At 32.5% G+C, this 11,862-nt stretch overlaps 2 protein-coding genes across 2 annotated transcripts; one reads left to right on the top strand and one right to left on the bottom strand.

Moving 5' to 3' along the window:
• The first annotated feature begins 626 nt into the window (after positions 1–626).
• On the top strand, positions 627–4,615 carry CYSB (cystatin B). The gene is made up of 4 exons (XM_068647907.2): positions 627–1,060; positions 2,014–2,233; positions 2,717–2,862; positions 4,200–4,615. The coding sequence occupies exons 1-4, from the start codon at positions 824–826 to the stop codon at positions 4,335–4,337; spliced, it is 741 nt and encodes a 246-aa protein (XP_068504008.2). The 5' UTR covers positions 627–823; the 3' UTR covers positions 4,338–4,615.
• Positions 4,616–7,056: 2,441 nt separating this feature from the next.
• LOC137818150 (uncharacterized) lies at positions 7,057–11,658 on the bottom strand. The gene is made up of 6 exons (XM_068621406.2): positions 11,300–11,658; positions 9,715–9,787; positions 9,527–9,620; positions 8,263–8,397; positions 8,104–8,161; positions 7,057–7,856 (listed from the first exon to the last, which is right to left on the bottom strand). Exons 1-6 carry the CDS (start codon positions 11,330–11,332, stop codon positions 7,362–7,364), a joined length of 888 nt encoding a protein of 295 aa, XP_068477507.1. The 5' UTR covers positions 11,333–11,658; the 3' UTR covers positions 7,057–7,361.
• Positions 11,659–11,862: the final 204 nt, after the last annotated feature.

Genomic DNA, 11,862 nt, shown 5'->3' with positions numbered 1-11,862 from the left:
AATATTGGTTCAAATAAAACTAAGTTCAAATTTTCCTAAACCGCCTAGAGATGTCAGATTAGTGGTTCAAGACTGTCTTATAGATATTATTGTTGATAGATATCAACATCTATTGAAGAAACTATTGTTTTGAATCATTTAGCCCTTATGTTTAATTTTCCAGTAACGATTAATGTCTTATGTTATTTTCATTGTAGATTCATCTTTTTTATAAATTTATTTTATTGGAAGAGACTATTAACAACAAATAAATTAAACTCTATTTTGATAAAAAAAAATCAATATGTTAAAAGATAAATTTTATATATATATATATATGTATAGGTACACTCATATATATATATATATTATTTAAAAAAAAAATGTAATTATTTGGATTACTTATAATAATACATATATTTTAATTTATTGTTTTCTCTAAATATATAAAAAAAATTCAACCCCAATATATTTTAATTAAATATATAAAAAAATTTAATTCTTATAAATTAAAAAAATCTGAACCCCAATATTTTTAAACTAATATCATATATTAATTTAATAAAAACAGTTATTATAAATTAATAATATAATATTTACAATCATAACCGACTTCTTTATGGAGCATCTTCGTGTTCGCTAATAGTGTGGACATGTGTCAACATCTGAACACCGTTTCGTTGGAATTGCTTAAGAATTAAGAAAAGCGTTAAACACAGCGCAGTTATTACCGTAGAGAAAGGGAAGCAACGACGCAGTGCAGTTATTACCCTCTGTTTGGCGCAACAAATAAAAACACAAAGAAACCCAAAAGCGCTTTATTCCAAAGCAAAAACGAAACCGAATGAGAGCATCAACCTCTTCAATTCCCAATCCCTCGTCCTCCTCGCGTTTCTCCCTCTTCTTCTTCCTTCTCTTCGCGCTCTTCGCCCTTCGATCTTCTTCCGGCGACTGCTCCCAGTTCCACCACCACGCGCCGATGGCCACTCTCGGAGGCGTGCACGACTCCCAAGGGTCTCAGAACAGCCTCGAGACTGAATCCCTCGCGCGATTCGCGGTCGACGAGCACAACAAGAAGCAGGTTTATCTCTTATTTTGTTCATGTTGTGTTTGGATTGAAATTTCATGAAATCACTTTTTTAAATTTTAATGCACTGTGACGAATTATAGTACAACAACTGAAGAAGGTAAAAAAAATTACGGTGTTCCTGGCAAGTTCTCTATCAATAAAACTATTATTTTAATACTGTTCCTTAAAATTGAAGATTGAAAAGTGCTTCTTATCAGTTTTAAAGTGATTCTATTATAAACTTATTCTATTTTAGAGTTCCTTAAAATTAAATATTGAAATGAGTATTTTATTCAATTTTAAAGATATAATTGAAAATAATGTATTTATTGATAAGTAGTTAAAAAGCTCAAATTGGAGATGCTATTGTAACATTTGTTAAGGAACTAAAAAGAATTTTATTTTATCAGAGAAATCATGAAGCTTGAAAGAAGGGTTAGAAATCGTAGAAAGAGAGATTCTATTATTACCACGACGATGCAGATTTTTTTTAATAAACTTAGTCCAATAATATTTTTTTTTTCTAAAACAAAATGTCTAGGAAATGCTTCAAAAAAAATCTGAGGCATAACACAATATTATAATAAATAATTGACAATTATCCTTAATAATCATGCTTATGTCAAAACTAGCCGAATATTAATTTAAGAATGTTAAATCTTGTTCACCTATCAATACAACAACGGTAATAGCCTTATCCTATTAGTTAGGTCAGTTAACAAATTCTCAAGAATATCATTCACAATATGCTAAATTATATCACATGCATCTGTGTGTGAATTTATGGTGATGATTGTGTGCTCCCCACTAAGGTACTGACATGTTATTTGGATTCCTGAACTTTCTTGTTATTGTGATCGGTGATCACAGTAGTTCTTTCTTTTTCTTTATCCTGTTATATGTTCAATCTAATGAACGACGTTTTGTGAGCTAAAACTGTTGACTTGTGTTGGTTGGTGTTGAAGAATTCCCTTCTGGAGTTTGCTGGGGTTGTGAAGGCACGGGAACAGGTTGTTTCTGGTACCCTGCATCACCTTACTCTCGAGGCTGTTGAGGCTGGTGAGAAGAAGCTCTATGAAGCCAAGGTGTGGGTGAAACCATGGCTGAACTTCAAAGAACTTCAAGAGTTCAAGCCTGCTGGTGTTGCATCACCATTTACCTCTGCTGATCTTGGTGTAAAAAAGGGTAAGACATTTTATAAATCAATCATTTGTGAACTTAATAGGACAAAGAACAGTTCTAATTAGGATATTTATTAATTATTTTTATATTCTCCAACAATTGAGACTGTACTTACAGGGCAACTGTCATGATTATATTGGGAATTTATGTCTTGTGGGAGTTTATATCCTCATATTTAGTGCAATACTAGGAAGTGAATACGTTGAATTTTCCTTTAAGGTGGAGAGTAAATAGTCATGAACTGATAATTTATATAAATATTGAAAGAAGCTTGTAGGAGTGTAAATAAGATTAAATCTAGATAAACCACCTGGAAGTTGCTTTCGTCATGTTGGATTACTAATAGTTATGAACTGATAATTAATGTAATGTATAAAGTCTGTAGGCAAATGTTTGCTGCCCTTCTCATGTATCTTCTGTAGAATGTTTGAACCTGAAGTGGTTATTATTTAATACGATCTACTGTGGTTTTGTCCTTGTTATCAGATGGTCACAAATCAGGATGGCAATCTGTGCCAGCACATGACCCTCAAGTTCAAGATGCTGCAAATCATGCAATCAGGACAATCCAGCAAAGGTCTAATTCACTAGTACCCTATGTGCTTCATGAGGTTACTGATGCAAAGGCTGAGGTCAGTGCCTAGTTCTTTATTGTTTAAAATTTTCTTGATCTAGTTTGTCTGCTCAACTGGTTCTAGAATCACATGGTTGAATTGGATAGCTTTGTTGGTATTGTGTTGATTGTCTTGACTAGAGTTATCGGAGGATTTGTGATTTTTCTGGTTTTTTTGATCTAATTATGTTACCCAAACTTGTCTCCTTTTTTTCTACCAGAAACCTTTTTGTAAAATACTTGTCTCGTTTTTGTTTAAAACATGTCTAGCATTATGCTACTATCTGCTTATTATGTACGTATGAAGTTGTTTTTGTCTCACTCATAAGTTATGGGACCAGCGTAGTAGTGCTGGGTAGTAGTAAGTTGTGTTACTTCAGTGGTATTTATGTGGTTAATATTTTGATTATGTACTGAATGTATTAAATAATCTTTTATTAATTCATTCAACTCTAAAACAGCAATCAACAATGTCTTTTCCATTAGGGTGTGTCTTGTATTAAATACAAAGGTAGACAGTTTACTTTTTATACCTCTTAACCGTGTGACCTATAGTTTTCTCTGGTCTCCCTTCAACTATTGGACTATTTTTCATCTGGTTGGGGGCTTCATTTGTTTTCTCTACACATTTTTACGTTGACGCATCAAATCAGTAAAGAAAGTGACGGATTAGAGTTCTTTATGTATTGTTTAATCTACTGCTGATCGAATAGAATTATAGACAAATGGTAAAATGAAATGACAGTTTAACATAGTTGTCTAAAAAATTAAGGATTAAAGTTTAAGATAAGAAGCCAACTTGTGCACAAGTTATCCTTGTTTAATTGGCACAAGGAAGTAAAGAGTTATAAAATTTCATTGTGCTTGTTTACACTAAAATCTATCTTAAGTATTTTGAGTTCTAAACAGAGAGAACCGATAATGTTCAAACAGAGAGGGATGCTTGTAACATAGACACCCCTTTCACCACTAAATATATTAGGTGAAATCTAATACTTGCTGCACTAAATAACCCGAGTCTCACTATTAGTGGAGATGACGTGAGATTTCACCTAATCATAGAGTGCGTGAAATCTGGTTCTGGCTACACTAAATAACTTGAGCTCCTCTTTATTAGTAGTTAACATGATATTTTGCCTAGTATATTGAAACGATTGTAAGAGTGTTTGTTAGCATTTCTTTATTCAATATTCTTCATCACCTGCAAAATGTTCTTATGGTTACTTTATTGCTCCCAACGATATGCAATTTAGTGATTACAATCTTTGCTGAGGAATAATAGCATCTGGGGATCGCTTCCGAGGGCATAGTTAGTGGTGCATCATGGATGATGGTTGTGTGTAAATTTGTATGCAGGTGGTTGATGATTTTGCCAAGTTTAATCTGCTTCTGAAGGTGAAGCGGGGAGAGAAGGAAGAGAAGTTTAAGGTAGAAGTACACAAGAACAACCAAGGAGAACTCCATCTGAATCAGATGGAACAAGATCATTCCTAATTCTGATCTGAAGTCTGGTCAACAATATAGGCCTTGTGTGGCTCCTAAACTATACTTTTACTTTCTTCAGTGAGAGGTTTACCAAGTTACACACAAATTATACACTTTTCGGGTATTGCTCTTGTGTGTCTCAACAAGTATAATTAGTGCTTACTCCTATGTGATCTTTGTATTGGCTTTTATCTAATAGGAAAGGTACCACAATGTAATGTCTATACCATAATATATAAAATCTATTCTAATATCATAAAATAAAATAATACTAATTGTTTGGTTTACACAGTTCTGAATTTTTTTATAAGTGTCTTATGTGTTACTAATTTTACTTTTATCAATATAATTTATTTTATTATTTTATATTTCAAGTTTTTTAATTCAATTAATTACTTATAACAAAAAGTTATATATGGTAAAAAAAAATTTATGAACTTATATGTTATAAATTTATTAATACTTTTAATTTTAATAATTATGATAAAATAATTAACTTTTTGTTTTTTTATCTTAGGAAAATAGATACGCGCATTTATTTATAATTGTGGTAACTGATTTTTTTATTGTGATAATGGTTATGTTAATTGTTTTTTCCATTTTGGTAATTTTTTTTATTAATAGTAAAAAAAGTTTGACACATTCCACAAGTTACTTCTTAACGTAAGTATTTCTTTAATAATATTAAAATATAGATGTTAATAAGCTGTATTTAACATATGGCAAAAGAATGAGAATTACTTTTTACCTTCAAAACCGTTTTCGTCAAATTTTAAGAGTTCGGTTCAATTGTAGTTTGACTTCTTCGCGTACAACTTTGATTATGCTTTATACATATTTCAAAATAGACAATTTTGTTTTTCATAATTTCAAATTAATTATCTACTTTTGGTTCACATGTTGTAAAAAAATTGCAATTTTCTTTTTCATTTATAACTTTTAAGATAATTATAATAATCATTTTAACTTGCTATCCGATTTTGGTAATGCGACTATGTTTTTATTATATTAGTAATGAAATAATCGAATTAGCTAATTATTTTTAATTGAATAATGATTATTTATATTTTTTTATGTTTAAACGTATTTATAAACTTATTTAATAAATTGCTCGATAATTTGTATTAGATGATTTAATTTATAAAAATTAAATAATTAATGTTTTATATACATTATTATGTCATCAATAGGAATTAGATGATAAATTAATAACAAGATTAAAATTATCAGTTTTCCAAAGAATGATCTAATCTTTAAAAGTATGAAATAAAATTAAGCAATTCAAACTATGTAGATCAAAATTACATACAAACTAAACCAAACATACAAGAAAAGTCCAATTAAGTTTAATATTTTGCACTCCAATACAAAAATTTATATTTTATTTTTATTTATAAAAAATAACTTTTAAATTATATAATTTAAATTATTTTCTTCTAAGTTTATGACATAACTTATAAATAAGGGTGACAATCACAAGAGGACGACATAAGCAAAGGTTGACTGTGGCAAGAGAATAATTTGGTCTTTGAATCATCCAATTAATGTGTACATAAAAATTATGAGGGTGCAGAAAGAAATGAACTTTAACATTTGGATAACTGCTTTCGGCTTAAAAATTTGAACCCATATGACCTACTTATTGTTGAGTTCCTTTTACTTCCTGTACCCCACACATTTCTTACTACATCTCTTTTTAAAACTTTAATTTCCCCTTTTTAACAAATCTAGACTAGTAATATTTTTTTGAATAAATATTTTGGAATAATTTTTCCATCTATCTTTTTTAAAAATTATGTAGATTGTGTTTATTTTACATAATTTATATGGTCATTCTGAGACACATTTAATCCTATTATGGAATGCATTCAAAACAACTCATGCCCATAGTATAAATATAATTCCAGATTAGATAATTTTTTTTTTTCTTTCAGATTACCTTATCTAGAATTATGTAAATGGTGTTTATATTTATATAATTTCAAAATGTGCATTTTGAAATGTTATTTACCACGAATAATCTTTCTTAGACACAATTGACCTTTTATTTGTGTTTATAGTTTCAGAAAGGTTGATTCAGAATTAATCTAAAATGTTTATTGGATTCCAGAAAGATTGCAGGAACAATAATCTTGAGGCTAATAGAATTCATTGTAGAATGGTCTTTCTGATTCAGAAAAAGCTTGTCGGAATTAATCTTAAATTTTAAAATTGGTTGCAAAGAAGAAGCAGCCACAAGCACTATTAAAGAAACTGTGAGAAGTGACACAAGAAAAGAAACACTTTTCGTTACTATGTGGAAAATATGACTATCACACTTGATGTGACACTTTTACAATCACTTTCAAAAAAATGTTCACAAAGGACGGAACAAAGGGTGACAGATTTGTTTTTTTTCTATGGATGCTTTTGTGGTGAGGTTTAAAACATCAAAGACTTTCTATTTAAAAAAATTGTAAGGAAAAAAAAAATGCTCATAAAGACTCTTCTGCAAACCAAGTCACAAACTCACCAAATTTTTAGAACTTAGACTTCAGTGTTTGATTTGTGTAAAACTTCACCAGAATCATAATTCATCTAGTTATGAAGCAATGCAGATGATACGAACTACAGTGGCCAACCCTACTTGTATAGATATGCAAACTAGTGTTCAGTATCCATCTTTGCCAAAAAGGGTTACAGACATTTGCTGAGAGACTGGGAAATAGTTAAAGTTTCTGCAGCAATATTAAATAAGGTTGCATGCATAAATTTCACTCCATCTAGAATTGTGATATACATACATTGTAGACCTAAAAGTACAAAGCTAACATTACTGGTCAATGGAAAGATACATCAGCTACACATACAAACCAGATTAATAAAAAGGGGGATCTGAAGGTGCATTCAGATCCTTTCTTCAGCCAGCAGCCAACAACATGGGGACATGTTTTGACAGCTAGTGGGGTACTCATAATCATAACACTAGTATGTACTTATTCTACAGTTATCATGAGCCTTTTCACTAATCTAATCACCCAAAGACTATAATATTTACCCCTCCTCCTCGTCATAATCTTCCTCCTCCTCTTCTAGTGGCCTAGCCAGCTGGGCAAGCTGTGTAGAATCAATGGCCATCTTGTCCACATCAGAAAGGGGCCATCCCAGAATCTCTTCATGCTTAACCTCTGTTGAAGGAGGTTCCGGCAATGAGGTATCAGCTGCCACGCTAGCCTTTTTGTCATCGTTTTCATTCGTAACGGCATTCAGATCAATATTCCGGAGGGAATCAGTGCTTACAACAGGAACTGCAATATTCTCCTCCTTTAGTAAATCCTTCGGTAAATCCTTTGGCTCAGAACCACTGTCCACTCCAACACTTGGGTTTGCACTTTGTTGATTGCTCGGCTGAACAGAAGTGCAAGGCTCAGATTCAGCATCCTGATGATATGTGTCTCTTACTAAAGGTGGTCGCCCTCGGCCACGACCTCTTCCTCTACCTCGGCCTCTTCCCCTACTACCAGTACTGCCAGTGTGGCTCACCTCTTGCTGGAATAGAACAAAAACATTATTGATAAAAACATGGTACATCAAAGGACTGCTAGGCATATAGCAACATTAATTGCAAGACTTTCAGGATTTTGTGTTCTACAGATGACAAACTATGCTGGTGAACAGTACTTCAGAAGTTAAGACAAAAAATTATGAGCACACAAGGGAACAAGACGGTTGCCACAAACATTAATAAATATATATAGCATGCTATTAAGGGTTTTTTTAAAAAAAATGAAATTACCATCTTGCCCCTCTTAGCCTCTTCATCACTGTCATTACCATCATCACCGACAGCTTTCCTGGATAGTACACAGCATTGTTAAATGTTAAGTACATAAATAACAATATGCATATCAGAAGGGTAAAACAACAAAACAAACAAGGATATTGGACTTCAAACCTTCTTTTTGAAATGGCCCGATCATCAGCACCAGCCTCAGCATGGCCATGGCCATGGCCATGACCGTAATCAGGAACTCTGCTGACAACGTCCCTCAGAAAGTCAAAGACATTATAGCTTTGTACACAGTGTTTTCTGCAATTTACAGTCACAATTTGTTATAGTTGACTTCATAGCTCATAGTCTTTATTATAAATAGAATTTGGAAGGCAGATATAAGAGAAACAGTATGATATCTTAACCAATCGGAATCTGAATATCACAGTAAAATTAATTGGAAGAAAATGTCTGAGAACACAAGTAAGAAATGCTAAGGGTTGTTAAAGGCAGTTCCCCGGTGCTATCAATTTTAGGATCAACAAAGTGAATCCCCTCCAAAATATAGCACACAATTCAGAAGAGTGCAAGCTACCATATTTGAACATTGCCAAGAACCACCAATATTTGAAATCACAAGTGAAGTATCCTTTTTACACGGTAACCAGATAAATAGTTCAGCCATAAAACTAGAATTAGTTATCTTGGACTTTGGAGTGAAACAAATGGCAAGACTAAAACAAAAAATAAAATATTAGACCATGGCTAATAAAATAGTGAGAAAAAGGGGAATCATACGTGCAATTATTAATCAGTTATTTTATGCAATTTTCAGAGCATAGAAAAACCAAAGTTACAAATGTACAAAATAGATTTAATTTTGCTTAAGTCAGACCTGTTCTGATCTTAGTGTTTAACAACATGAAGTCCAAGGGAATGAGACTTTTGGGAGTTATTGTTGTCATCCCTTGGTCATTCACCATCCGTTATTCTGCCAAGCCATGGTGGAACTCCCTCCCCCCCCTCCCCTTTTTGCTTTTGGAAAACCTTTTTAAGAGTTAATCCATACTTCAAATATTTCGAGCACCGGAAAGCTTAGACAATGTAGCGCACAGTTTTGGGTGTTGAAAAAAGGGCACTTGTGTCCTTTATTTTTCTTTCTAATCCTATCATAGTTTCCTTTAGATTCAAGTTAAGATATACAAAACATGTTCATAAGTTCATAAAGTGGAGTACAAATAAAGTTTAACAATCTATTTTACACATGAATGCATACCCCCAATAAGCACATTAGTTTTTAAGTTTAAACATAAATGCTTCTAATAAAATTTGATCATTAATCTATAAATATAAAAGAAATTTTCTATAAAGGCAGTATTCTAACTAAGTTCTTGAGTTAGTTCTCAATCACTAAAAGGGGAGATTGAAGCAAAAGAAAAAGACTTACAAATGCAATGAATTCATGGTCTTTGCTCCTCTTTGAAGAGTTATTTCATAAGTACGGTCACAAAGATCTTGCAGAAATAGTTCTAGAGCTTTAGCTGAAATCCATTCAAGAGCAATGTCAACAACATATATAAGAGAAACAAACAAGCAGTGGCCTGAAGTTAACAACGCAGTAGTCAAAGCACTCACAAACTAAAACAGGAACAGCCAGTGCTATCTTTCCAACATCCTCATCTGCTTGCATTATCTTCTTTATCCGAGCCTGCAATTTGAAGATTTCATCACTCAAATTAAATTTTTCTTTTGCAACAGCTCACTCCTTATGATACTTAATAGACAAGTAGAAGAACTTAACAGAGGCTAAATAACAAATTAGCCTTTGTGAAAATAATATAATTACAACTTAAAACTTGATTTGAAGCTTACAGAAACAATGGCTTGCCCAGTCTCCCTAAAGTTTTCCCTTGTATAAATAAGGTAAAAACAATATTTTGTCTCCCAATTCTCTAATAATTGGTAGTTACTGTAAGGTCTTTGCTAACTGTACATAAAGACTACTATATGCTAGAAAGGTATAATGGGATAAAAGTGCTAGAAACAAGGTATTTTATTAGACCGAAATAGGTATAAACTCCAATTACAAAGACCAAAGTTGCTCACAGAACAAGAAACAAAATATGGAACACTGCAAATCTTCAAGTGTCTGCATCTGTTCTACCATTTCCCAAAAGACTCACTCATGGCTGGATGTCTTCTCACTTACCTTTCCCTCCCTTTTTCGTTGCTTCTAATTGTTTTCCACTCCTTCCTCCCTCCTTGCAGTCTAAACAGGTTGTTAAAACCCAAATTCCTTCTTTACTCCTTACTCAAATATCCCACCCGGTTTAGCAAAGCTATGCCTATCAATAACACTTGGCTAAAAATTACCATAAATTTGAAAAGGCCACTGCATCTGCAACTATATCATCAAACATTCTTCCTAATTGATGTCACCAAAATCAATCCTTAAAGGAATAACTGTATTCCATTACAGATCACTGACACCGTACATTAAAGACTAATGTCGTTAACTCAGCCCACAACTAGTTAGCCCACCATATTCTGAAGAATAATTCACATTTGACAACCGATGTAAGAAATTTATTATTCAGGCTTTAAAATATTAAAAACTGTGAAGTAGGCACATGTTTAAAACAGAAATCAGGTTAGCCTGTAAAACTGATTTCAAATTTCAGAGAAGATGCAATTTCACAATGGGATACTATGTTGTTGAATTTTAAAAAAAGGCCGGTTCTATCCCAAGTCCACAATAGAATTGAGGACTGTAGGAGAACCAAAATTATCAGAAACACAAAACCACAAACCCATCAGTACTCACTTCAGCAGTCTCCACTGACACGTCTATCAAGTAACCTTAAACCACAGTGCCCAAACAACCTAAAAAGGTTTTTTTTAAAAATAACCTATGTTAAGTCAAAAACCTAAAAGCAACATCACACATCTCCATAATACCCACATCAACATAAAACCACCCATTTCAATTATTAAGATCATAAACCCAAACAAATGGATCCCATAAATCCAAGCAAAGTATAAACAATTACCACAATCTAAAAACTTCTTTTTTTTCAAAAAAAAATCTTAGGCGAAAGAAAAGCTCAATAGAGATCAGCTCAATTGCTTTCACTTCCACACACCTTACCTTGCATCCAAACAACAGAAACCTACGAAAAGCTAAAATCTTTACAAAGAGAAAGTGGAGAAGAACACTTACAGCAGGGAAACGGGTATCGAGCTTCTTCCTCATGGCAAAAGATTAGGGTTTGAACAGTGAAGAATTGGGGGAATCAAATGGAGCAGAAGAGACAGACCCAGGAAGCAAAATCGAAAGCTTTGAACAAAAAGAGTGACCCTAACATCAACACGATGAAATCGAAGAAACCCATTCCAGATCCAAAGGCCACTCTCTCTCTCAAAGATTCATTCAACGAGATATGCCTCAGCAAGGGTTTGTTATAGTAACACGTCGGTGACGAGAATCGCGTCACGGCCCAATAGATGCAGAGCATGTAGGCAGAAGAAGGTGAGAGTGTGTTAAAAAGAAGGAGTCAAAACGGTGACGTGTTGAGAGATAATTGTTGGGATATTTTATTTTCTTCTTTTTAAAGTACAAAAGAGAGAGAAAAGAAAACTAACATTGGACAAATAAAGTAACACTTACCAATTGAAGTACATTTTCTTTTGCAAAGATCATTTTATAAAATTGTAATTAAAATTAAATTTAAAATCTAAAACTTTTTATTTATTTTAATTAGAAAACTTAAATGTAGTTTAAGT

This window comes from Phaseolus vulgaris, chromosome 11, assembly GCF_051622355.1.
Source record: "Phaseolus vulgaris cultivar YP4 chromosome 11, ASM5162235v1, whole genome shotgun sequence".
NCBI classification, from domain to species: Eukaryota; Viridiplantae; Streptophyta; class Magnoliopsida; order Fabales; family Fabaceae; genus Phaseolus; species Phaseolus vulgaris.
This window is presented reverse-complemented; position numbering and strand designations above follow the sequence as displayed.

Coding starts and splice junctions, on each gene's coding strand:
- CYSB (XM_068647907.2), top strand. CDS start 824: ATGAGAGCATCAACCTCTTCAATTCCCAATCCCTCGTCCTCCTCGCGT. Junction 1,061..2,013: donor ACGAGCACAACAAGAAGCAG/GTTTATCTCTTA, acceptor TTGGTGTTGAAG/AATTCCCTTCTGGAGTTTGC. Junction 2,863..4,199: donor TTACTGATGCAAAGGCTGAG/GTCAGTGCCTAG, acceptor ATTTGTATGCAG/GTGGTTGATGATTTTGCCAA.
- LOC137818150 (XM_068621406.2), bottom strand. CDS start 11,332: ATGAGGAAGAAGCTCGATACCCGTTTCCCTGCT. Junction 9,788..11,299: donor TCGATACCCGTTTCCCTGCT/GTAAGTGTTCTT, acceptor TTCAAATTGCAG/GCTCGGATAAAGAAGATAAT. Junction 8,398..9,526: donor ACCATGAATTCATTGCATTT/GTAAGTCTTTTT, acceptor TGTAAATTGCAG/AAAACACTGTGTACAAAGCT.